The 27,523-nt window shown below is 46.2% G+C and overlaps 1 protein-coding gene across 2 annotated transcripts in view; it reads right to left on the reverse strand.

Annotated features, from left to right (window-relative positions):
• Positions 1-18,469: 18,469 nt before the first annotated feature.
• hmmr (hyaluronan-mediated motility receptor (RHAMM)) overlaps positions 18,470-27,523 on the reverse strand; it is a 44,681-nt gene continuing 35,627 nt past the window's right edge. For both annotated transcript variants that reach the window (XM_067995939.1, XM_067995940.1), the window contains 5 exons: positions 25,745-25,885; positions 24,514-24,616; positions 23,553-23,729; positions 21,636-21,798; positions 18,470-19,831 (listed from right to left, as the gene is read on the reverse strand). In XM_067995939.1, the coding sequence (XP_067852040.1) occupies positions 19,812-19,831; positions 21,636-21,798; positions 23,553-23,729; positions 24,514-24,616; positions 25,745-25,885 (604 nt within the window). In that variant the 3' untranslated portion in view covers positions 18,470-19,811. The remainder of the gene's footprint in view (positions 19,832-21,635; positions 21,799-23,552; positions 23,730-24,513; positions 24,617-25,744; positions 25,886-27,523) is intronic.

Raw genomic sequence — 27,523 nt, forward strand, 5'->3', positions numbered from 1 at the left:
CGCCCCCTTCACCACGGCAACCCCCCGGCCCCGCCCCCTTCACCACAGCAACCGCCCTGACTGACACCCGACTCCACCAATCAGTTTCTCAGCTCCGCTTTCCTCTATGGAGTGACGTGTGGATTGGCCAATCACTGACAGGCCGCCCTCCATGACGTCCCCGCCGAACTCCCGCCTCATTCTGTGACGGACAAAGCGATCCACCAATCACAAGCGGATCGGGCAGAGGTGGTACCGCCCCTTTCCCGCTAATTGACAGCTCAGTCCACCAATCACATCCGCAGTTGAGCAGGCCCCGCCTCCCTCACCGTGATTGGTATCTGCATTCACCAATCACAACAGGGTCAGACAGAGAGGCCCCACCCTTCATCCGTAACGATCCAATCAAATGGATTGTTACCACGGAAACTATAATGACGGTCACTAGATTCGACCAATCAGCATAGAGTATCCAAGTGACACACCCTCCCCTTAGCATGATTGGTGCTCCAGCCTGTCAATCAGTGGTGAAGGGGCGGGCTTCATATTCAGCCCTTGAGCTGATTGGTCGGTTGCCGAGTCAATTGGTTTTTACAACTACCGTCACCATGGAGCCCAGGTTGATTGATGTATCAGACGGGCCAATCATGGCCGTGCCTGAGATCACCAGCCCGCCCTCCCCGGCAACAGCCAGACTCCCCCCCCCCCCCCCGCCCGGCACCCGGCCCAGACAGGAAGAGCCCAGAGACGACCGTCTGACCTGTCTGCAGCTCCGGTCTCGCTCCCCTGGACCGTCTGGAGCTCCGGTCCCCGCTCCCCGGGACCGTCTGGAGCTCCGGTCCCCGCTCCCCGGGACTGTCTGGAGCTCCGGTCTCCACTCCCTGGGACCGTCTGGAGCTCCGGTCTCCCCTCCTCGGGACTGTCTGGAGCTCCGGTCTCCACTCCCCGGGACTGTCTGGAGCTCCGGTCTCGCTCCCCGGGACTGTCTGGAGCTCCGGTCCCCGCTCCCCGGGACTGTCTGGAGCTCCGGTCCCCGCTCCCCGGGACTGTCTGGAGCTCCGGTCTCCACTCCCTGGGACCGTCTGGAGCTCCGGTCTCCCCTCCTCGGGACTGTCTGGAGCTCCGGTCTCCACTCCCCGGGACTGTCTGGAGCTCCGGTCCCCGCTCCCCGGGACTGTCTGGAGCTCCGGTCTCCACTCCCTGGGACCGTCTGGAGCTCCGGTCTCCCCTCCTCGGGACCATCTGGAGCTCCGGTCCCCGCTCCCCGGGACTGTCTGGAGCTCCGGTCCCCGCTCCCCGGGACTGTCTGGAGCTCCGGTCTCCACTCCCTGGGACCGTCTGGAGCTCCGGTCTCCCCTCCTCGGGACCGTCTGGAGCTCCGGTCTCCCCTCCTCGGGACCGTCTGGAGCTCCGGTCTCCCCTCCTCGGGACTGTCTGGAGCTCCGGTCCCCGCTCCCCGGGATTGTCTGGAGCTCCGGTCCCCGCTCCCCGGGACTGTCTGGAGCTCCGGTCTCCACTCGCTGGGACCATCTGGAGCTCCGGTCTCCCCTCCTCGGGACCGTCTGGAGCTCCGGTCCCCGCTCCCCGGGACTGTCTGGAGCTCCGGTCTCCACTCGCTGGGACCATCTGGAGCTCCGGTCTCTCCTCCTCGGGACCGTCTGGAGCTCCGGTCTCCACTCCCTGGGACCGTCTGGAGCTCCGGTCTCCCCTCCTCGGGACCGTCTGGAGCTCCGGTCTCCCCTCCTCGGGACCGTCTGGAGCTCCGGTCTCCCCTCCTCGGGACCGTCTGGAGCTCCGGTCTCCACTCCACTGTCTGAAATATGCCCCGAAATATCCACTGCTCACTTATTACCAGCAGGATTGGCGATCATTATTAAATCAACATGAAACATGTCACTCGTTTATTATAGTCCAAGACGAGCAGCAAGCCTTTAGCTCAGTGGCAGCATTCCCGGCGAGTGGAGATCGGAGCTCCAGACGGTCCCGGGGAGGGGAGACTGGCTCTGAATTCTGGGTTGACATCCAGTGGGATTCTCATGTCCGTTGGGCGTGCGTGGCCCCCCCTCATCGTTTGGGTTGTGGGAGCCCAGAAAACCCTCCCACTGTGTAGGAAATATGGGTTTATGATCAGAGATGGCAGACACAATTCCCAATGGCTTGAACCCACACCTCGCCACACAGGCTGAGATTGACACTTAATGAGGGAGGAGGGAGTGGCCCTGGGAGTCCTCAACATTGACTCTGGACCCCATGAAATCTCATGGCATCAGGTCAAACATGGGCAAGGAAACCTCCTGCTGATTACCACCTACCGTCCTCCCTCAGCTGATGAATCAGTCCTCCTCCATGTTGAACACCACTTGAAGGAAGCACTGAGGGTAGCAAGGGCACAGAATGTACTCTGGGTGGGGGACTTCAATGTCCATCACCAAGAGTGGCTCGGTAGCACCACTACTGGCCGAGCTGGCCGAGTCCTGAAGGACATAGCTGCTAGACTGGGCCTGCGGCAGGTGGTGAGCGAACCAACACGAGGGAAAAACTTACTTGACCTTGTCCTCACCAATTTACCTGTCGCAAATGCATCTGTCCATGACAGTATTGGTAGGAGTGACCACCGCACAGTCCTCGTGGAGATGAAGTCTCGTCTTCGCACTGAGGACACCATCCAACGTGTTGTGTGGCACTACCACCGTGCTAAATGGGATAGATTCAGAACGGGTCTAGCAGCTCAAAATTGGGCATCCATGAGGCACTGTGGGCCATCAGCAGCAGCAGAATTGTATTCCACCACAATCTGTAACCTCATGGCCCGGCATATTCCTCACTCTACCATTACCAACAAGCCAGGGGATCAACCCTGGTTCAATGAGGAGTGTAGAAGAGCATGCCAGGAGCAGCACCAGGCGTACCTAAAAATGAGGTACCAACCTGGTGAAGCTACAACTCAGGACTACATGCATGCTAAACAGCGGAAGCAACATGCTATAGACAGAGCTAAGCGATTCCACAACCAACGGATCAGATCAAAGCTCTGCAGTCCTGCCACATCCAGTCGTGAATGGTGGTGGACAATTAAACAACTAACGGGAGGAGGAGGCTCTGCAAACATCCCCATTCTCAATGATGGCGGAGTCCAGCACGTGAGTGCAAAAGATCAAGGCTGAAGCGTTTGCAACCATCTTCAGCCAGAAGTGCCGAGTGGATGATCCATCTCAGCCTCCTCCCGATATCCCCACCATCACGGAAGCCAGTCTTCGGCCAATTCGATTCACTCCACGTGATATCAAGAAACGGCTGAGTGCACTGGATACAGCAAAGGCTATGGGCCCCGACAACATCCCAGCTGTAGTGCTGAAGACTTGTGCTCCAGAACTAGCTGCGCCTCTAGCCAAGCTGTTCCAGTACAGCTACAACACTGGCATCTACCCGACAATGTGGAAAATTGCCCAGGTATGTCCTGTCCACAAAAAGCAGGACAAATCCAATCCGGCCAATTACCGCCCCATCAGTCTACTCTCAATCATCAGCAAAGTGATGGAAGGTGTCGTCGACAGTGCTATCAAGCGGCACTTACTCACCAATAACCTGCTCACCGATGCTCAGTTTGGGTTCCGCCAGGACCACTCGGCTCCAGACCTCATTACAGCCTTGGTCCAAACATGGACAAAAGAGCTGAATTCCAGAGGTGAGGTGAGAGTGACTGCCCTTGACATCAAGGCAGCATTTGACCGAGTGTGGCACCAAGGAGCCCTAGTAAAATTGAAGTCCATGGGAATCAGGGGGAAAACTCTCCAGTGGCTGGAGTCATACCTAGCACAAAGGAAGATGGTAGTGGTTGTTGGAGGCCAATCATCTCAGCCCCAGGACATTGCTGCAGGAGTTCCTCAGGGCAGTGTCCTAGGCCCAACCATCTTCAGCTGCTTCATCAATGACCTTCCCTCCATCATAAGGTCAGAAATGGGGATGTTCGCTGATGACTGCACAGTGTTCAGTTCCATTCGCAACCCCTCAGATAATGAAGCAGTCCGTGCCCACATGCAGCAAGACCTGGACAACATCCAGGCTTGGGCTGATAAGTGGCAAGTAACATTCGCGCCAGACAAGTGCCAGGCAATGACCATCTCCAACAAGAGAAAGTCTAACCACCTCCCCTTGACATTCAACGGCATTACCATCGCTGAATCCCCCACCATCAACATCCTGGGGGTCACCATTGACCAGAAACTGAACTGGACCAGCCATATAAATACTGTGGCTACGAGAGCAGGTCAGAGGCTGGGTATTCTGCGGCGAGTGACTCACCTCCTGACTCCCCAAAGCCTTTCCACCATCTACAAGGCACAAGTCAGGAGTGTGATGGAATACTCTCCACTTGCCTGGATGAGTGCAGCTCCAACAACACTCAAGAAGCTCGACACCATCCAAGATAAAGCAGCCCGCTTGATTGGCACCCCATCCATCACCCTAAACATTCACTCCCTTCACCACCGGCGCACTGTGGCTGCAGTGTGTACCATCCACAGGATGCACTGCAGCAACTCGCCAAGGCTTCTTCGACAGCACCTCCCAAACCCGCGACCTCTACCACCTAGAAGGACAAGAGCAGCAGGCACATGGGAACAACACCACCTGCACGTTCCCCTCCAAGTCACACACCATCCCGACTTGGGAATCTATCGCCGTTCCTTCATCATCGCTGGGTCAAAATCCTGGAACTCCCTTCCTAACAGCACTGTGGGAGAACTGTCACCACACGGACTGCAGCGGTTCAAGAAGGCGGCTCACCACCACCTTCTCGAGGGCAATTAGGGATGGGCAATAAATGCTGGCCTCGCCAGCGACGCCCACATCCCGTGAACGAATAAAAAAAAAGAATGGGTCCTTGTTAGAACAAAATTCAAAGGATAGATGGACTCAGAAGCAGCACGATTGGATCCCACATCTGTACTGAGTTAGCTGATCTCAGTTGGCGAGTCACAATAGCCCCGTTATCCCTGGGATGGGGAAGGGGAAAATCAAACACCTTAATTTAAACTTAATTTCAGGGCATATTCTTATTAGGGCTTCTCATCGAGTGGGATTCTATGTAACATTTTTTTGTATTCATCCATGGGATGTGGGCATCGTTGGCAAGGCCGGCATTTATTGCCCATCCCTAATTGCCCTTGAGAAGGTGGTGGTGAGCCGCCTTCTTAAACCACTGCAGTCCGTGTGGTGAAGGTTCTCCCACAGTGCTGTTAGGAAGGGAGTTCCAGGATTTTGACCCAGCGACGATGAAGGAACGGCGATATATTTCCAAGTCGGGATGGTGCACACTGCAGCCACAGTGCGCCGGTGGTGGAGGGAGTGAATGTTTAGGGTGGTGGATGGGGTGCCAATCAAGCAGGCTGCTTTGTCCTGAATGGTGTCAAGCTTCTTGAGTGTTGTTGGAGCTGCACTCATCCAGGCAAGTGGAGAGTATTCCATCACACTCCTGACTTGTGCCTTGTAGATGGTGGAAAGGCTTTGGGGTGTCAGGAGGTGAGTCACTCGCCGCAGAATACCCAGCCTCTGACCTGCTCTCGTAGCCACAGTATTTATATGACTGGTCCAGTTAAGTTTCTGGTCAATGGTGACCCCCAGGATATTGATGGTGGGGGATTCAGCGATGGTAATGCCGTTGAATGTCAAGGGGAGGTGGTTAGACTTTCTCTTGTTGGAGATGGTCATTACCTGGCACTTGTCTAGCACAAATGTTACTTGCCACTTATGAGCCCAAGCCTGGATGTTGTCCAGGTCTTGCTGCATGCGGGCACGGACTGCTTCATTATCTGAGGGGTTGCGAATGGAACTGAATACTGTGCAATCATCAGCGAACATCCCCATTTCTGACCTTATGATGTAGGGAAGGTCATTGATGAAGCAGCTGAAGGTGGTTGGGTCTTTGACACTGCCCTGAGGAACTCCTGCAGTAATGTCCTGGGGCTGAGATGATTGGCCTCCAACAACCACTACCATCTTCCTTTGTGCTAGGTATGACTCCAGCCACTGGAGAGTTTTCCCTCTGATTCCCATTGACTTCAATTTTACTGGGGCTCCTTGGTGCCACACTCGGTCAAATGCTGCCTTGATGTCAAGGGCAGTCACTCTCACCTCACCTCTTTGCTACAACCAAGTGTCTTACTAAGACACTTCAGAGGCAACCATGTCGGTGTGGGACTGTAGTCATATATTGTCCCAGACCGGCAAAGATGTCAGGTTTAAGAACATAAGAAATAGGAGCAGGAGTCGACCATACGGCCCCTCGAGCCTGCTCCGTCATTCAATAAGATCATGGCTGATCTTCGACCTCAGCTCCACTTTCCCACCCTATCCCCATATCCCTTGATTCGCTCAGTGTACAAATGTCCATCGATGTCAGTCTTGAATATACTGAACGACTGAGCATCCACAGCCCTCTGGGGTAGAGAATTCCAAAGATTCACAACCCTCTGAGTGAAGAAATTCCTCCTCATCTCAGTCTTAAATGGCTGACCCCTTATTCTGCGAATATGCCCTCTAGTTCTAGACTCTCCAGCCAGGGGAAACAGCCTCTCAGCATCTACCCTGACAAGTCCTCTATGAATTTTATACGTTTCAATGAGATCACCTCTCATTCTTCCAAACTCGAGAGTGTAGGCCCAGTCTACTCAAACTCTTCTCATTGATTCGTGGGAAGAGAGGGTTGTCCAATCTAGTGAACCTTTGTTGCACTCCCTCTAAGCAAATATATCCTTCCTAGGTAAGGGGACCAATGCTGTACACAGTGCTCCAGGTGTGGTCTCACCAAAGCCCTGTACAATTGCAGCAAGACTTCCTTACTCTTATACTCGAACCCCCTTGCAATAAAGGCCAACATACCATTTGCCTTCCTAATTGCTTGCTGTACCTGCATGTTAACTTTCTGTGATTCATGTACAAGAACATCCAAATTCCTCTGACTAACAACATTTCTTCGTCTCTCACCTTTTAAAAAATATTTTGCTTTTCTATTCTTCCTACCAAAGTGGATAATTTCACATTTCTCCACATTATACTCTATTTCCTTCCCTAAAGGACATTAGTGAACCAGTTGGGTTTTTACAACAATCCGACAGTTTCATGGTCACTTTTACTGAGACTGGCTTTTTATTTGCAGATTTTTTTTAAAATCTGAATTCAAATTCTCAAATTGCTGTGGTGGGACTTGAACTCTGGATTATTAGTCTAAGGCCTTTGGATTAATAGTGCAGTAACATAACCACTACTCTGCCATGCTCTACACTTGGGATTGGCTCCCAAATATGACAAGGGTGTGGGAGCCTAGAATTCACCCCGTTTACCTTCTGCAACTTTATTTTTCCAGCTTTGCCAATATCTGGGCAAAGTCTGCAAGACAGAAGCCACAGCTGGCAAGCTGCCGACAATAGCCCACTCACTGGCAAAACATAATGGTGGCACACGGCAAGTAGTACCACCTGGGGCAGGCACTTGCGTTGGGCGTCCTATGGTGCTTTTCCTCGATAGGTCCCTTGAATACCTGACAACAACAACTTGCATTTATATAGTGCCTTTATCATAGTAGAACGTCCCGAGTGCTTCATTGGAGCGATTATCAAACAAAATTTGACACTGAGCCAAAGAAGCAGATGTTAGGACAGAGGTGGCTTTTAAGGAGCATCTTAAAGGAGGAGAGAGAGGCAGAGAGGTTTAGGGAGGGAATTCCAAAGGTTAGGGCCCAGGCAGCTGAAGGCACGGCCGCCAATGCTGGAGCGATGGAAATCGGGGATGCGCAAGAGGCCAGAATTAGAGGAGCGCAGAGATCTTGGCGGGTTGGTTGTCATCTTCCAAAATTTTGGTTGTAATCTTCCAAAATTCTATAGATTATGGAACAGTTCCTGCAGATTGGAGGGTGGCAAATGTAACCCAACTATTTAAAAAAGGAGGGAGAGCAAAAACAGACCGGTTAGCCTAACATCAGTAGTAGGGAAAATGCTAGAATCTATTATAAAGGATGTGATAACAGGACACTTAGAAAATATCAACGGGATTAGACAAAGTCAATATGGATTTATGAAAGGGAAATCATGTTTGACAAACCTATTGGAGTTTTTTGAGGATGTAATTGGTAGAATAGATAAGGGAGAACCAGTGGATGTGGTGTATTTGGATTTTCAGAAGGCCTTTGAAAAGATCCCACATAAGAGGTTAGTGTGCAAAATTAAAGCACATGGGATTGGGGGGAATATACTGGCATGGATTGAGAATTGGTTGACAGACAGGAAACAGAGAGTAGGAATAAACGGGTCTTTTTCAGGGTGGCAGGCAGTGACTAGTGGGGTACCGCAGGGATCAGTGCTTGGGCCCCAGCTATTCACAATATATATCAATGATTTGAATGAGGGAACCAAATGTAATATTTCCAAGTTTGCTGACGAAAATAAGTGGGATTGTGAGTTGTGAAGAGGATGCAAAGAGGCTTCAAGGTGATTTAGACAAGTTGGGTGAATGGCAGATGCAGATGCAGTATAACGTGGATAAATGTGAAGTTATCCACTTCGGAAGGAAAAACAGAAAGGCAGAGTATTATTTAAATGGTGATAGATTGGGGAATGTTGATGTACAAAGGGACCGGGGTGTCCTTGTACACCAGTCACTGAAAGCAAACATGCAAGTGCAGCAAGCAGTTAGGAAGGCAAATGGTGTGTTGGCCTTCATTGCAAGAGGATTTGAGTACATAGAAACATAGAAAATAGGAGCAAGAGTAGGCCATTCGGCCCTTCTCCGCAATTCAAAATGATCATGGCTGATCGTCTAACTCAGTACCATGTTCCCGCTTTTTCCCCATATCCCTTGATCCCTTTAGCATTAAGAAATATATCTATCTCCTTCTTGAATACATCTAATGACTTGGCCTCCACTGCCTTCTGCGGTAGAGAATTCCACAGGTTCACCACCCTCTGAGTGAAGAAATTTCTCCTCATCTCGGTTCTAAATGGCATACCCCGTATCCTGAGACTGTGACCCCTGGTTCTGGACTCCCCAGCCATCGGGAACATCCTCCCTGCATCTAGTCTGTCTAGTCCTGTTAGAATTTTATATGTTTTGATGAGATCCCCTCTCATTCTTCTAAACTCTAGTGAATATAGGCCTAGTCGATCCAATCTCTCCTCATACGTCAGTCCTGCCATCCCAGGAATCGGTCTGGTAAACCTTCGTTGCACTCCCTCCATGGCAAGGACATCCTTCCTCAGATAAGGAGACCAAAACTGCACACAATACTCCAGATGTGGTCTCACCAAGGTCCTGTATAACTGCAGTAAGACATCCCTGCTCCTGTACTCAAATCCTCTTGCAATGAAGGCCAACATACCATTCGCCTTCCTAACTGCTTTCTGCACCTGAATGCTCGCTTTCAGCGACTGGTGTACAAGGACACCCAGGTCTCGTTGCACCTCCCCTTTTCCCAATCTGTCACCATTCAGATAATAATCTGTCTTTCTGTTTTTACAACCAAAGTGGATAACCTCACATTTATCCACGTTATACTGCATCTGCCATGTTCTTGCCCACTCACCCAACTTGTCTAAATCACATTGGAGCCTCTTTGCATCCTCCTCACAGCTCACATTCCACCCCAGCTTTGTGTCATCTGCAAACTTGGAAATGTTACATTCAGTTCCCTCATCCAAATCATTGATATATATTGTGAATAGCTGGGGCCCAAGCACTGATCCCTGCGGTACCCCACTAGTCACTGCCTGCCACCCGGAAAAAGACCCATTTATTCCTACTCTCTGTTTCCTGTCTGTCAACCAATTCTCAATCCATGCCAGTATATTCCCCCCAATCCCATGTGCTTTAATTTTGCACACTAACCTCTTGTGTGGAACCTTATCAAAAGCCTTCTGAAAATCCAAATACACCACATCCACTGGTTCTCCCCTATCTATTCTACTAGTTACATCCTCAAAAAACTCCAGTAGATTTGTTAAGCATGATTTCCCTTTCATAAACCCATGCTGACTTTGTCCAATCCCGTTAATGCCCTCCAAGTGTTCTGTTCTCACATCTTTTATAATAGACTCTAACATTTTCCCCACTACTGATGTTAGGCTAACTGGTCTGTAATTCCCTGTTTTTTCTCTCCCTCCTTTTTTAAATAGTGGGGTTACATTTGCCACCCTCCAATCTGTAGGAACTTTTCCAGAGTCTATAGAATTTTGGAAGATGATCACCAATGCATCCACTATTTCCAGGGCCACTTCCTTTAGTACTCTGGGATGTAGATTATCAGGCCCTGGGGATTTGTCAGCCTTTAGCCCCATTAATTTCCCTAGCACTACTTTCTTTTTACTAATACTGGTTTCCTTCAGTTTCTCCCTCTCACTAGACCCTTGGTTCCCTAAAATTTGTAGGAGGTTATTTGTGTCCTCCTTTGTGAAGACAGAATCAAAGTAGAGGAGCAATGATGTCTTACTGCAGTTATACAGGGCCTTGGTGGCCTTGGTGAGACCACACGTGGAGAATTGTGTGCAATTTTGGTTTCCTTACCTAAGAAAGGATATACTTGCCATAGAGGGAGTGCAGCGAAGGTATTGAAACATATAAAATTCTGACAGGGCTGGACGGACTGGATGCAGGGAGGATGTTTCCCCTGGCTGGGGGGGGGTCCAGAACGAGGGATCACAGTCTCAGAATACGGGGTAGGTCATTTAGGACTGAGATGAGGAGAAATTTCTTCACTCAGAGGGTGATGAACCTGTGGAATTCTCTACCACAGAACGCTGTGGAGGCCAAGTCACTGAATATATTTAAGAAGGAGCGAGATAGATTTCTAGCCACAGAAGGCATCAAGGGGTATGGGGAGAGAGCGTGAATATGGTATTGAGAAAGAGGATCAGCCATGATCATATTGAATGGCGGAGCAGGCTCGAAGGGCCGAATGGCCTCCTCCTGCTCCTATTTTCTATGTTTCTATGTTGTAAGGCTGGAGGAGGTTATAGAGATAGGGAGGGGCGAGGGCCATGGAGGGATTTGAACACAAGGATGAGAATTTTAAAATTGAGGCATTGCCGGACCGGGGGTCAATGTAGATCAGAGAGCACAGGGGTGATGGGAGAACGGGATTTGGTGCGATACGGCAATTAGGGAACGGGCAGCTGAGTTTCGGATGAGCTGAAGTTTATGGAGCGTGGAAGATGGGAGGCCAGCATTGGAATAGTGTGGGGAGGCTGCAAGCTGAGTTCATTGGGAGGAACCTGCACCGACTTGTTTATTTAAAAGCAGAATGACAGAGAGCAGCACTGCCCCATAAACCAGTTATCTCCAACACTAGTCTTCAACTCTGTGGCCAACATTCTCCCCTCCCTGTGGGAGCCGAGTTCTGTGGCCACCAATGTGGAAAATTGCCCAGGTATGTCCTGTCCACAAAAAGCAGGACAAATCCAATCCGGCCAATTACCGCCCCATCAGTCTACTCTCAATCATCAGCAAAGTGATGGAAGGTGTCGTCGACAGTGCTATCAAGCGGCACTTACTCACCAATAACCTGTTCACCGATGCTCAGTTTGGGTTCCGCCAGGACCACTCGGCTCCAGACCTCATTACAGCCTTGGTCCAAACATGGACAAAAGAGCTGAATTGCAGAGGTGAGGTGAGAGTAACTGCCCTTGACATCAAGGCAGCATTTGACCGAGTGTGGCACCAAGGAGCCCTAGTAAAATTGAAGTCAATGGGAATCGGGGGAAAACTCTCCAGTGGCTGGAGTCATACATTGCACAAAGGAAGATGGTAGTGGTTGTTGGAGGCTAATCATCTCAGCCCCAGGACATCGCTGCAGGAGTTCCTCAGGGCAGTGTCCGAGGCCCAACCATCTTCAGCTGCTTCATCAATGACCTTCCCTCCATCATAAGGCCTTAAAAACTGCAAGTGGGGATATTGTCATTGACAATGGGGAAATGGCGGACATGTTAAACAATTACTTTGCGTCAGTATTTACAGTAGAAAAAGAGGATAGCATGCCGGAAATCCCAAGAAAACTAATATTGAATCGGGGACAGGGACGTGATAAAATTAACATAAATTAAGCAACAGTAATGAAGAAAATAATAGCACTAAAGAGTGAAAAATCCCCAGGACCAGATGGTTTCCATCTCAGGGTTTTAAAGGAAGTAGGTGAGCACATTGCAGATGCCCTAACTATAATCTTTCAAAGTTCTCTAGATTCAGGAACTGTCCCTCTAGATTGGAAAATTTCACGTCACTCCGCTTTTTAAGAAAGGAGAGAGAGGGAAACCGTGGAATTATAGACCAGTTAGCCTAACATCTGTTGTGGGGAAAATGCTGGAGTCTATAATTAAGGATAGGGTGACTGAACACCTCGAGAATTTTCAGTTAATCAGAGAGAGCCAGCATGGATTTGTGAAAGGTAGGTCGTGCCTGACAAACCTGATTGAATTTTTGGAAGAGGGGACTAAAGTAGTGGACAGGGGAATGTCAATGGATGTTATTTATATGGACTTCCAGAAGGCATTTGATAAGGTCCCACATAAGAGACTGTTAGCTAAGATGGAAGCCCATGGAATCGAGGGAAAAGTACGGACTTGGTTAGGAAGTTGGCTGAGCGAAAGGCGACAGAGAGTAGGGATAATGGGTAAGTATTCACATTGGCAGGATGTGACTAGTGGAGTCCCGCAGGGATCTGTCTTGGGGCCACAATTATTCACAATATTTATTAACGACTTAGATGAAGGCATAGAAAGTCTCATATATAAGTTTGCCGATGACACAAAGATTGGTGGCATTGTAAGCAGTGTAGATGAAAACATAAAATTACAAAGCGATATTGATAGATTAGGTGAATGGGCAAAACTGTGGCAAATGGAATTCAATGTAGACAAATGTGAGGTCATCCACTTTGGATCAAAAAAGGATAGAACAGGGTACTTTCTAAATGGTAAAAAGTTAAAAACAGTGGATGTCCAAAGGGACCTAGAGGTACAGGTACACAGATCATTGAAGTGTCATGAACAGGTGCAGAAAATAATCATTAAGGCTAATGGAATGCTGGCCTTTATATCTAGAGGACTAGAGTACAAGGGGGCAGAAGTTATGCTGCAGCTATACAAAACCCTGGTTAGACCGCACCTGGAGTACTGTGAGCAGTTTTGGGCACCGCACCTTAGGAAGGACATATTGGCCTTGGAGGGAGTGCAGCGTTGGTTTGCTAGAATGATACCCGGAGTTCAAGGGTTAAGTTACGAGGAGAGATTACACAAATTGGGGTTGTATTCTCCAGAGTTTAGAAGGTTAAGGGGTGATCTGATCGAAGTTTATAAGATATTAAGGGGAACAGATAGGGTGGATCGAGAGAAACTATTTCCACTGGTTGGGGATTCTAGGAGTAGGGGGCACAGTCTAAAAATTAGAGCCAGACCTTTCAGGAATGAGATTAGAAAACATTTCTACACACAAAGGGTGGTAGAAGTTTGGAACTCTCTTCCGCAAACGGCAATTGATACTAGCTCAATTGCTAAATTTAAATCCAAGATAGATAGCTTTTTGGTAATCAAAGGTATTAAGGGATATGGGCCAAAGGCAGGTATATGGAGTTAGATCTCAGATCAGCCATGATCATATCAAATGGCGGAGCAGGCACGAGGGGCTGAATGGCCTACTCCTGTTCCTATGTTCCTAGAAATGGGGATGTTCGCTGATGATTGCACAGTGTTCAGTTCCATTCGCAACCCCTCAGATAATGAAGCAGTCCGTGCCCGCATGCAGCAAGACCTGGACAACATCCAGGCTTGGGCTGATAAGTGGCAAGTAACATTCATGCCAGACAAGTGCCTGGCAATGACCATCTCCAATAAGAGAGAGTCTAACCACCTCCCCTTGACATTCAACAGCATTACCATCGCCGAATTCCCCACCAACATCCTGGGGGTCACCACTGACCAGAAACTCAACTGGACAAGCCACATAAATACTGTGGCTACAAGAGCAGGTCAGAGGCTGGGTATTCTGCGGCGAGTGACTCACCTCCTGACTCCGCAAAGCCTTTCCACCATCTACAAGGCACAAGTCAGGAGTGTGATGGAATACTCTACGCTTGCTTGGATGAGTGCAGCTCCAACAACACTCAAGAAGCTCGATACCATCCAGGACAAAACAGCCCGCTTGATTGGCACCCCATCCACCACCCTAAACATTCATTCCCTTAACCACCGGCGCACTGTGGCTGCAGTGTGTACCATCCACAGGATGCATTGCAGCAACTCGCCAAGGCTTCTTCAACAGCACCTCCCAAACCCACGACCTCTACCACCTAGAAGGACAAGAGCAGCAGGCACATGGGAACAACACCACCTGCACGTTCCCCTCCAAGTCACACACCATCCCGACTTGGAAATATATCGCCGTTCCTTCATCGTCGCTGGGTCAAAATCCTGGAACTCCCTTCCTAACAGCACTGTGGGAGAACCATCACCACACGGACTGCAGCGGTTCAAGAAGGCGGCTCACCACCACCTTCTCAAGGGCAATTAGTGATGGGCAATAAATGCCAACATCCCATGAACGAATTTTTTAAAAGTCTCCCCACCCTATGGGAGCCCAGCTCTGTGACATTCCATTCGATGGGGTTAATAAGATATTTTACAACATTAGCAAAACTGAGGCTGTATTTTTGGTTTTCTTGACAACGGTCCTGGGATATAATAAAGATTATGAAATGACTGATTTATATTGTGCTAAGTTCAATTTCCTAGTAAATGATTACATTTCATTGCCAGTCAGACCAGCTCGATGCAAGTCCCAGAACTTTCAGCAATAAATGTTATTTAATGATAAGATATGATTCTTTGCACAATAATTCGCAGCCTACCTGCTCCATGCTCGGTTGAATCGGGAGACACCGGGTGAGGTGAGGACCCAGCTGGGAATGTTGGTTGTGTTGCCGGAGTTGGACAGGATTCCCTCGGACCGCCCGAGGATCGTTCGCCGATCAGTTAAAGGGAAGGGTTTTAAAGGCGCCAGTCACCGAAATCTACACAACCCGGGGGTCCGTGCGACAGATCGGGACGCGGTTCTTCTCCGTGATTTAAAACAGACCCAGTGAAATGTCCCCCCCAAAAGAGAACGGCACCAGTACAGACTGGGTGGGGGACCAGCAGAGGGAGTGGAGACGAGCAGAGAGTGAATGGGGACCAGTACAGTGAGTCAGGACCTATTCAGATTGGGTTGTCATCTCTATAGCGATGGAAATGGTTAGCTACATTTTGAGAATCTTTTTCCTTGCCCATTCCCTCGCCCCGCTTCATTTTTCATCTTTCTCCAGGTGCATTCGTTAAGAACTTGCAAGAATGCATGGAATAGAAAAGGCAATGGAGTCCATCAATCCTCTCCTCCCACAGCCCATGTACACTCTCCCTTATCATGGACTCTCCCCATCCATTTAATCTCCTCCCACAGCCCATGTACACTCTCCCCTATCATGGACTCTCCCCACCCATTTAATCTCCTCCCACAGCCCACGTACACTCTCCCCTATCATGGACTCTACCCACCCATTTTAATCCCCTCCCACAGCCCATGTACACTCTCCCCTATCATGGACTCTCCCCACCCATTTAATCTCCTCCCACAGCCCACGTACACTCTCCCCTATCATGGACTCTACCCACCCATTTAATCCCCTCCCACAGCCCACGTACACTCTCCCCTATCATGGACTCTACCCACCCATTTAATCTCCTCCCACAGCCCATGTACACTCTCCCCTATCATGGACTCTACCCACCCATTTAATTTCCTCCCACAGCCCGTGTACACCCTCCCCTTTCATGGACTCTACCCACCCATTTAACCTCAACCCCACTTATTTCAACTCCTTCCACAGCTTATGTCAAAAGCAACTTGCAGATTGGCACAATCCAGGTAATAGTCATATTCTTGGAGTTGAGTAAGCAGAATAGAATGAAACCGAGAAGACTAAGCAAGGACCTTATTGGGGCTTTCGTGATCCTTAAAGGTATGGACAAGTTGAACCCTGCAAAAGTGCTTATCATGGCGAGAGGGCATGCGATGAAGAGGGGAGGGGCCTGGAGAAATCACAGAACTACTGTACAGAGGGGAGGGAATGGACAAATCAGGTAGAAATACTGTACATAGGGGGTAATATTTGGAATGGACAGGTCAGATAGAACTGCTGCATACAGTGGGGAAACATTTGGAAAGTATTGTACAGGGCAGTGGTCAATGCCAATATCAGTAATTGTAACAGGAAGTTGGATGGACATTTGATGAGGGAAATGAATGGAAGGATACCGGTGGTGAGGTGTATATTCTGTTGACCTCTCAGGCCAGCCGGATTGATTGAATGGTACTTGCCTGCTCCTGCACATTCCCAAGATCCTTCCGACTGAGGAAAGCCATTCAGCCCATCTATATATATCCACCCAGAAAGACCCTACCGATCCCCTGCCCCCCCTCCCAATTACTGCATCTAATTGTTTCTTAAATGATTTGAACCCAAGCCCCCAGCAAAGTAATTGCTCCTGCTTTGGGTGGTAAAACCCCAGTGAGGCTAAGAATCTGCCCACATAAAGAGGGTTCTTCATTACAGATACAGCATCACCTGCTGAGTGTCAAAGTTGCCTCACGTGCTGCTGGGCCTGGACAGAGCAACAGAGAACTGAGGTTCCAAGTTAGGAAGAACTTGCATTTATGTAGCACTTTTGAAGATTTCAGGACATCCCAAAGTATTTTTTGAAGTGTAGGCACTGGTGGAACGTAGGAAACAGAGGCCGATTTGTGCACAGCAAGCTCCCACAATGTGCAATGTCATAATGACCAGATAATCTGTTTTAGTAATATTGGTTGAGGGATAAATATTGGCCTGGACACCAGGGTTGGTGGGGGAAGCTTTATATGTGCATATATTTCTCACAGGTTTCTCCTTTTCACAGGAACAGATAAATCCTACATCGAAACAGCAAGCAATTAGGTTAGGGATACCAACAGGATCAGTGACTCTCACTTTAACTGTACCCGTCCAGCCCCATGTTACACCTCCAAGTTTGCTCATTTCTGTACAATCAGCTCTCCTGTGGTGAAGATGACATGCCATTTTATAAAGGCGACGTTTGTCCCTTGAACACCACGAAATAGAATTGTTAAGTAAACACTGAGATAAGGTTAGAATGTAATGGCTCTGTGGACAGAGGGCATAGCCAGAGTGTCGTCTAAGTGTGATTGGTAAGGTCACGCAGCACTAGTGAGACCTTTGCATGAAATGACAGCCGTATGCAGCATGGCAGAAATTTCAGTAAAAGAGAAAGGAAAAATGTGAATCAAGAAATGCACACGAGACGTACAATTTTTATATTATAGATGGGATGGTCATCTGGTGTGTTATCAAAGCTCTCGTTGCAGTTTCAACCCAACCATGAATGGAAAAAACTTGCATTTAAACAGTGCCTCTCACAATCACAGGATTCCCCAGTGCTTACAACCGATAAATGATATTTGAAGTGTAGACATAGTTTTGCACACAGGAAGATCCCATAAACAGAAAATGGATAAGTGATAACTAATCTGTTCTTTTGGTCGTGTTAGTTGATCGATGAATGTTTGCTAGGATACTGGGAAAACTCCCTCTTTGGAAAAAGTACATGGGAACTTTTGGTTTAACTGAAGCAAAATACTGCAGATGCTGGAAATCTGAAATAAAAGCAGAAGATACTGGAAACACGTAGCAGGGCAGGCAGCATCTATAGCGAGTTCTGACAAAAAGGTCATCAACCTGAAATGCTAACTCTTTCTCTCCACTGGCCTGCTGAGTGTTTCCAGTATTTGTTATTTTTATTCCTGGGTTTAACAGCTTAGCTAAAAGATGGCAGCTCAGTTCTGCACTGAAATGTAAATCTAGATTATGTGTTTAACTCCTGGAGTAGGGGGTTGAACCCACAATAGTCTGATGCAGAGATAGGAGCATCAACTAAGCCAAGCTTACACACTACCCCTGTCCCCACTTCAAAAGAACACGTGGTCAGTTCCTAGCCACGTATTGAACTGTTCATCTGTTTATTCAATCGATTACATGGCACTTTACTCCAGAAGTTTTGAAAGAATGAATTAGACACTGAAGGGATCTTAATCTCTCTGCTGTCCCCTTTTCCCTTCCACTGGAGTCAAGGTGCAATGGTCAGTTACTCAATTATTGTGTACACCAAGACCTAGAATTACAAGCCCTATACCCACTGACAAAAAAAATTGCTTGCTGTGAAATCACCATTAAAACTCAAATCAGTACACTTATTAGCTTTAAAAACTTTATAGATTTCAGCCATCACCAGCAAGTTGAGTTATTTAGTTGAGTTTATTATTACTAGGAGACTTACATAGTTAAAATGAGGTAATTCTTGTAAATAAACTAGACTGGATTCTCTCCAGTGTGGAGCATGACAGAATGGAAGTGCTTCAAATTGGATTGTGTTGTGTCCAGTTTTATTCCTAGATCTAATTTTTTGTACACAAGCAGCATAATTCACAAACCAATGCATAGCTTAAAATATTACATATTTACAGTAAAGTTAAATACCAAAAAAGGTACAACAATTTCAAGTAATCAAAACAAGCCCAGCAAACACAGAACTGCAAGAAATATCCTATACTTGGGAGCAAGGTACATTGTATGAAATGGTGAAAGGAATTCCTTGCTCTGATCACATTATGGACTACCTCAAGGGCAGCTCCAAGTTACCATTTTTAAAATACATGTATTGAAACAAGAACCATCCCCTGGACACAAACCCATTGAAAACCTAAATTTACTTTAAAATTTTCAGAGAGTTAGGAAACACTTGAACATGACTGGAGGATTACATTTCAGAACAAGTACTGGGTACTTGCACCAGTTTCCAACAGCCTCACTTCATTTGTCCCAAAGCAGGTTTGCAGTTTATTTGAACATTGAATGTCACTTCAGTACAGAGGTGCCATAGAAATAATTGTAAAACCAAGGACCAATATCTTGCCAATTGTTACAGGCTGATTGTTACCCATAGATTTCAGGCTGTAATAGGTCAAGCTTGCTCTTGGACTGGGCAGTCTCCCGGCTAGTCTGACATTGATCCCCACGCCAACCAAACTCCAGGGTATATTTCCCCATGTATGATTAAAGTAACACACCCTCATTGAACATGATCCCTGAACTCTAATTTATTGTTATGATTATAATTGATCATTTAACACCAGACCTTGTCTGTTATTAAGGAATATAATCTTACCCTTTCAAAAGTGAAACCATTGAGCAATTGCAAGCGATCGCGCAAGAGAGAGAGAAAAGTGTAGAATTACACGTCAGTAGATTGCTGGATCAACGGCCATCTTTATTAATAGCCCAGCTCTTTGGAAACTAATTCTTCTTTACAAATGTTCTGTGAACCTAGAACCATTTATTCTTCCCAACATCAACTGCCAACTGAACAGAAAAACCCTGCAGAATTATTTACAATCCAACACAAATGTACATTTGGTCTTATGAAAATCACTCATGAATAGGATTACAATGATGAGGGACATTCACAAATTAATTTACATAATCCAAAAGGAATTGAATTTTTAAATATGCATTTATAAAGACTTTACCCAATTTTTGAAAAATTGAGTAAAAACAACTTAATGTGGAGCAAGGTTGTTTCTATGGTGTATCATGATCTCAACACCTGCCAGTCGAATACAAGCCATTTGATCCACAGTAACATTACCAGCACCTCGTCCCAATCAAAAATGTCTTCTGCCTGGAGGCATAGAATCAGACTTCATCGAGCTCAAAGTACATTCGTGTCCCCTGTAAAAACAAATGATTCATACAGAAAACACTATACATACATGCTATAGCAAGTATTTAGCTACACAAGATATCAAGCAGATGGCATTAACATGTATTGGTGACATTTTGCCAAACTACAAGCTCTATTCGAGATTAGGGATGAAGTGAAATTTAAATCCAGAGTTGTACAGAATGAGGATGCTCCATACTACAGAGATTGGATGGGAAAGGAACTCTACCACACAAGGCTGTTTATAGAAGATAGAACCTGATTAATGCATTCCTGCTCCAAGAACCAGATTAATGCATTCCTGCTCCAAGAACCAGATTAATGCATTCCTGCTCCAAGAACCAGATTAATGCATTCCTGCTCTAAGGCAGCAAGTTTTTTGCCCCACCTGCAACGTCCTGCCAACACGCTTAAAAATAAATCTGCTGCATTTTTGAAGAACTAAATGTAACTAGTTGTTTAATAATACTGGATGTCTTTAGGATCCATATCCCAAGTGACTATACAATACTGCCCAAAGTCCTGTCCTCCTGGCTGGACCCTGTGGCTCTCGTCTACACTGACCAATTGACCTTCGTAGGAGAATAGGTCTTGGGGGATCGTACCAGACAACTCTTCAACGTGCTTAATCAATACATGCATCCCTGGAAGTAAAAACACCCGTTACCCAGGTAGAGCCTGTAACTTCCTCTTCTCTCTTCACTCCCATTTCCACCCAAGCTCAGGGCTCACGCAAATGGCCTTTGGTCCATTGCCTGAAATGTTGCTAGTGTTCCACTTCCACCTCAGGCAGGGGTGTCCATTACCCTCTCACCGCTCTCGCCTGTACTGACTATTGAACTCTTTGCTGAAGCCATAAGAAGCAGCCCATGGTGTTCAGACCAGGAGTACAGCAGAGTACCATCACTGGGGAGAGGACATCCCTTCTGGCACCAGCCCCACATCACCCTCCCCAACTAAAAGATCAGCTTCTCCAAAACTAATGGTACAGTCTTTGCCCACCCCAGAAGCAAATAAGAATCCTACCCCTTTCCATAAAAAGAGACACAAGCCAAGCCCTATTGTGACACCAAACTGTTAGTCCCCTCAGACTGTGCCATTTTCCTCAAAAATGAAACGCAAGCTCAATTCCATTAGAACTATTCCTCCAAATAAATAATTAGGTGAAGACACCACCTCCCCTTACAAGGAGACATCAGATAATCTACGGAGTTCATAGCCCTGGACCACAATGTAGGGACTAGTGGACGGCAATTATAACTGACATGGGTTGGAGCAGTTCAAAATTCTGTATGGAATATACCCACCCGACAACTTGTATCCAACTGACCATTGAGTGCTGGCAGACTGCAGGCAAACTGGCACTCTACTGCCCACATGGTGCAACCTGACAAACCCCCATCGCCATAACAAACATGTGGGCAAAGCAACAGCCAGTCCGAGTAAGGTCATACATGCAACTGGGTAAACATAAGGGTGTCCCTCACTACACCATGTGCCTCCCCGCTGAAGAAACAGTTGAGATGGAGACCAGACTCCCACTACTTGCAGCACCGCTCACAAAGGCTGCATAATGCCCTAGCCCTACCCTTGCCCAGTGATCTGCAAGTCTGCTGGCCTATATCCTGGAACAATCCCAGCCGGTCAGCCCTCAGTACCTTGTGCCAATGCAATGTATAAAACGATGACCCTAACTACCTAACTGCAATGTTACGGTAGATGAACGTGCTATAACCCAGGAAAGCAATTAAATTTAACCAACAAGACAAGTTCCACAAGACCTTAAAAATGTCTTTCCAAAAAATAGTATACCTTCTCTCAATGGTGTTGTAGGAGCAACATTCTCCTTTGCAGTGTGCTTTAAAACTTTGGCTGGATCAAAGCGCTTGATGCCTTGAACCTTGCAACGCTGCTCTTGATGTTTCTGTTCAGTCTGCTTCTCCTTGGACAGCTGGGTTCGAAGTTTTGTCAGCTCCTGCCAGGTAGGGGGACCAGAACATTTATTTTCCACAAGTCAGGTTTCTGTACTTTCCCATTAAAAAGATATTGATTTACATGAAATTAAACCATGTCAAAATCCAAAATACCATGCACGTGTTCCAGTTAACAAACAGGCATTGCAAATTGCCTGGGAAAGGGAAGAAAACCACACAGGAAAGCCATGAATAAGACATTCAGCCCTCAAAGCTACTCCCTCTATAGTGTTTGTGGCTAATTTATAGTCCAGATGTAGATAATTGCATTTCTAATAAGTAAAAGATGAGTAATAGACACAGTCGTTGGGCACGTGATCTCAATACTCATTCACACGAGAACTTTAACCTCTGTGCGTCGGTGGGTAAAACGGTAAGATGAAAAGCAGAGAGAGTGTTTTTTGATTGTTTAGTGCTTTACTTCCTTGGTTACTGAATGGTGGGAGATGTTTAAGTGCATGTGAAATACATTTACCTTATTATCTGCATATTTAAGGGGCGTTCCACTAAAATTAGGGCACGTAGCTAAAATGGTGTTACCATAGCCACCCCTGTAGTTCGTCAGCAATTTCTATTGGACAACAGTGGTTTAGTTTAGTAACTAAACATACCTTATTTTAAGCTGAACTTGAGCATCGGGTTTAAACCAGAGCCAGAGCACAAATGTTGCTTTAGTACAAAGGGAATTTAATGCACTGATTGAACAGAGATATAGTATCGATACTCCTCACTATATTTTAGGATTTAAAAAAAGGTACTGGTCAGATGATGCTTGGGAGTGGGTAGACTTGTTACTTGTAAAGGTAGTTGACGTGTAGTAGTTATGATCCAGTAACGAGAATGTTTGGGTGGGTGGGGGGGGGGGGGGGGGGGGTGGGGGTGAACTACATCAAATGCCCATGGCCAGACTGCCTGTAGGCAGCATTTATTTAAGCACTACACACAGTAACAAGGACTAAGGCAGAGTATACAAGTGTACTCTTGGTTTAGAATTCTGAAAATTCACTAGTGATATACTTTGAGCTTTGTAGTTCAGTAGATCTTAAGTCTTAAAATTATTTTATTTTGCAATGTGCAGCATTTTGAAAAATTAATGTTGAAGCTCAGGAATATGAGTGGGGATTTATTGACTCGGTACTTTCTACATTCAGGCTCTCAACACAAGTTCTGAAGAGACACTGCCTACTTACAACAGGACTATTTGTGCTGCTTGCTCACAGTCCCCACAATGTGGGGACCAAACAAGCTTTAAAGTTGTAGGCAAAATAGTTACTTTATATTTTACAAGTCATACTTTGTTGCTACTGTGATGGCTTAGATTGTTAAGCTAGTGAGAAGCTGAGTCAGGCTAAAAGTCCCAGGTTCAACGACAGGTCTGCGCTAAGTCAGCTGAGGAAACAATAAGTGCACTACAATGGGCCTCAGCACCCTAATCCTCTCCCAGACAGATTTGGCTATGACACGCTCACAATCATGCAGCCTCAGGGAGACACTGTTTAGGCTCACACACAACAATGGCCACTGGGGTGAGGTACTGAAAGGCACCAGGCCCCCAGACTGTACACAGGCAAGGGGCCAACACATTTAGCACTGCGAGAGGGGACTTTTAGTAAATCAGCAGATATGTACACAGAACATTCAACTAGTTTTCCAAACCAGCAAGCTTATTCTCCATCTGTACATGGAGGCTGAATGCATGTGGATAGATTCCCAATGATTGCTAGCTCAGGGCAGCAGTTTGCTTCGAGCGGGTTACCTGTCTCAGTTGCACGTTTTCCTGCTTCAGTTTCATCACGTGTTTGATCTTCTGTTTCTGGTTTTGGTGGCCCAGCAGTTTAGTGTAAGCTGCACTGAGTTTATTCAGCTCTTCCTGGGTTGCTCCATGTTCACTGAGGAGGGAATTCTTCTCCCTTTCAAATGAGTCAAGTTGCTCCTGCACACAGTAGTTTGGAACACCAATTAAATCCACCACCAATCGTGCATCAAGCAAAATGTCGATTTAAGATCCAAGTAGAGGAACAGCAACCACACCCACCACAGACCTCAAAGATATGTATAAAAAACACACTTGGTATAGAGGCAACACAGCTTGCTGGAGTCCCAAACCAACATGCATAGAATGGTAGGAGACAAATGGACCCACAACCTCCCATTTAGATTCCTCTCCGATGCTCTGCACCTTCCACAGCAGCAGGAATTAGGCATTTACCCAACAGGGAGCCACCCTGCGTGCCAGTCACCCCTGGCACAGGTCACCCATGCTCATTTCCTAAAACATTTACCTGACAAAGGAGGAAGCCTCCGAAAGCTTGTGAATTTAAAATAAAATTGCTGGACTATAACTTGGTGTTGTAAAATTGTTTACATTTCCTAAAAAGTTTCCTGGGGCAGTGGACATGTTTACATTTACCAGATGCAAGCTAGAGAAAGTGCAGTTTTCAAGCTCAGCACTGAAACAAAACATGACGAGCTAGGTTTTTGCAGGTTACTGCAGTACTAGTGAGCAGACTCCAGTTGCTCAGTACTCAAAAGCAGCAGAGAAGCCCCTAAAGGACTCGTACAATGGTTGCAATTATCAACTCTTGAAGGGACTGCATCTAACCTTTCGGTTAAACGACTAGGCTCGTCTACTGACGTGTTGGGAACTGTCCCCATTCTAATAAAAAACTAGCTCTAATCAGATGGAACAAAGTTTAATGTTGGAAGAGATCACATACCTGGAAAGGTTGGACCTTGTTGTGTAATTCTTCATAAAGTACTTGCCATTTCTGTACTTCAGCTTTTAGCTCCGTAACCACATTCTCAGCCACAGCATCATTCCTACGACAGAAGAAAAAATTCATTTGGAAAACTGAAAACTTTCACCTTCTGCTTTATAAAATGAAACCAATTACTTAAAAGGAAATGCTACTTATAAAATAGACTGCCGCCGAATATACCTCAAAAAGGAACACTACAACTTGCATTTTTATAGTGCCTTTAAAATTAGAAAAAGTGTCCCAAGGCCCTTCACAGAGGCCTACACAGATAGAAATGGACACTGAGGCAAAGAAGGGGAACATTAGGAAGGGTGGTCAAAAAATTGCTCACTAGGAGGAAAGTATAAAGTGTTCCTTTCAAACACTTGGTTTGGAGATACTGTTGCATCCAGCACTTCTACATTAAATCACTTCAGAGCCTGTAATCAAGATACAGAAAACAGTAGTTAAGGATTGAAAACCACTTTCCTCCACTGTTCGGCATCAGTCACAATCATGGAATTATTGATGCGCTTTTCAAAAGAGTTACTGATGACTCTTTAAAGGAGTTTTCTGGGCAGGGATTAGAATGGCAATGTTGAAGAAACTGGCTGGGGAAGTCACTGAACCATTTATGTTTAACCGGTGAAAGTGACACGTAGGCTAGAGCACTAAATTACTGACTATCCACGATTGGCAGTATTGTTCAGCATGGCTTGCCTCTGGGTGATTTTGTTGCCAATAATACAGATCTCTGAACATCTATTCTTAAACACTGGTGAATAAGCAGTTATTGCCTTCAATGTTCCAGAAGCCCCGGGCTAGGTCCAGGCCCCATGTCTTTCTAGACAAGTTATTGTATAGTCTTGCAGCAAAGCCAAGTTTACGCTTCCTCTCAAACCACTCTCTGCTGTAATGGACGGTTCATCCTTGGAATTTCTATTAACACGTGGGTTCCCCACAATTGTCTTTGCGTTTTCTTTTTCACCCTTCACTTGGGCTTCCCCAATTTAAACAAAAAAAACTAATAAGCCAGCGCAGTAACTCATCATACCCACCTCCCAATTAAATCATTCAAACTTGAAGAATCCGATGGGACCGAGTAAACTAGTAATATTGGAATTAGAGCTGTCTACAGATAAAGCTCATCAATTACTTTTAGATCTCAGAGACTCAGCCACACTGCAAAACTTGATGAATACATTTGTACCTTTGTTTTGTCACCTCCTGGCATGCTTGGCTCCGTTCCAATCTCGCTTGAAGCTCGGTCACTCTCAGATTACAAGCTTCATCCAGCTTTCGAACTGCGACCTCCTTCTGAGCTAGCTTAGTCTGTGTTTCTAGCAGCATTCTGGGGGAAGAAAAGGTAATTCCACTTACATTAATGCTGTGTTAGGTCTGCACTGACTGAGGAGCTTCTCTGCAAAGCAAGAGCAGGACTTTTAGTTGTTTAGAACATACTACAGAGCAAGTGTTTCCATTTTGTAAGTACATGTTTTACAAAAATCAACTTTTAAACTAATTATTACAGTATTGTGCACACACACCAATAAAACTTTAACAAACCAAGAGTTCATTGCTGGACATACACCAAGCTGTATTCACTCTACAACTGTACCAATCTGTATGGTATACCAAGATGCACTGCAGCAACCTGCCAAGGCTTCTTCGACAGCACCTCCCAAACCCACGACCTCTACCACCTAGAAGGACAAGGGCAGCAGGTACATGGGAACACCACCTGCACGTTCCCCTCCAAGTCACACACCATCCCGACTTGGAAATATATCGCCATTCCTTCACCGTCACTGGGTCAAAATCCTAGAACTCCCTTCCTAACAGCACTGTGGGAGAACCTTCACCACACGGACTGCAGCGGTTCAAGAAGGCGGCTCACCACCACCTTCTCAAGGGCAATTAGGGATGGGCAATAAATGCTGGCTTTGCCAGCGATGCCCACATCCCATAAATGGATATAAAACGGGAAGCCACTTCACTCTGATGTCATCAGGGCTTAACTCCAGACTTATACTACATTTACATCACCATCTAAATGGTGAACGGTACAAGACACTGATTATGATTGCCTCAAGTACTTAGACAAGGAACAAAAGCTCACTGATACGTTACATATATAATGCACCAACACAGAAGTAATGCCTATTGCTGAAAGTTTGCTATATGTTGGTCTTATTTGTTTTAAGGTTGATCATCACACAACAGAAATAAATTTAAAAATCCCAGGAAATAACTTCATATCAAATTACCCAGATCATTATAAACAGACCCTGTATAAGAGGCTTTCAGTCAATACAAGATATAATGGTTTAAAACCAAAACCACCACATTTACCATTTTTTAAAGAGACCCACATTGAATTTTACTTAAAATGTTGTTCTATGCTAATACACTTAGTAATGCCTAAATTGTTTTCTTGCATTTTAACTGTCAAGTCTTAATTAAGCAGAAAGCTTGCATGTGACGACTATATCGGTTTAATAGATATAAGCACAATTCCTGAGTTGCTGCTCATATAAACAGTGTGGCATTTGATTTGTTAACAGGAGTTTATGCCATGTATAAATGCAGTGTGTTCAACCGAATAAAGGCCTCTTAGCTGGCAATAAATACTGTAATTAACCTGGACATGATTGTTTAAGGATAATAAGGCAATTATCAGTGCATATAAATTGATGATTAATGGAGATGGCACGATGAATAGGAACTCATCCCAACTGTCGTTGGGTCCTGAGGGAGAGGGGTCTCAGTTCTTGTTGGTCATTAATTGTGAGTAATATCTATGTATTCTAGAATTATCCAGTGTCAGTAATCAATTGTATAGGTAATGCTTGTATGTATATTAATTGGTCGAATGTCCTTTCACATTGGACTTCATGGTATGGAAAGGGGATGTTCAACCAGGTGGCTCTTATATGGAAGATGGAACAAAGGTGACAAGATGTACTTTTCGAACCAAAGTCCAGACATC

Source organism: Heptranchias perlo, chromosome 14 (assembly GCF_035084215.1).
Source record: "Heptranchias perlo isolate sHepPer1 chromosome 14, sHepPer1.hap1, whole genome shotgun sequence".
Taxonomy (NCBI): Eukaryota; Metazoa; Chordata; class Chondrichthyes; order Hexanchiformes; family Hexanchidae; genus Heptranchias; species Heptranchias perlo.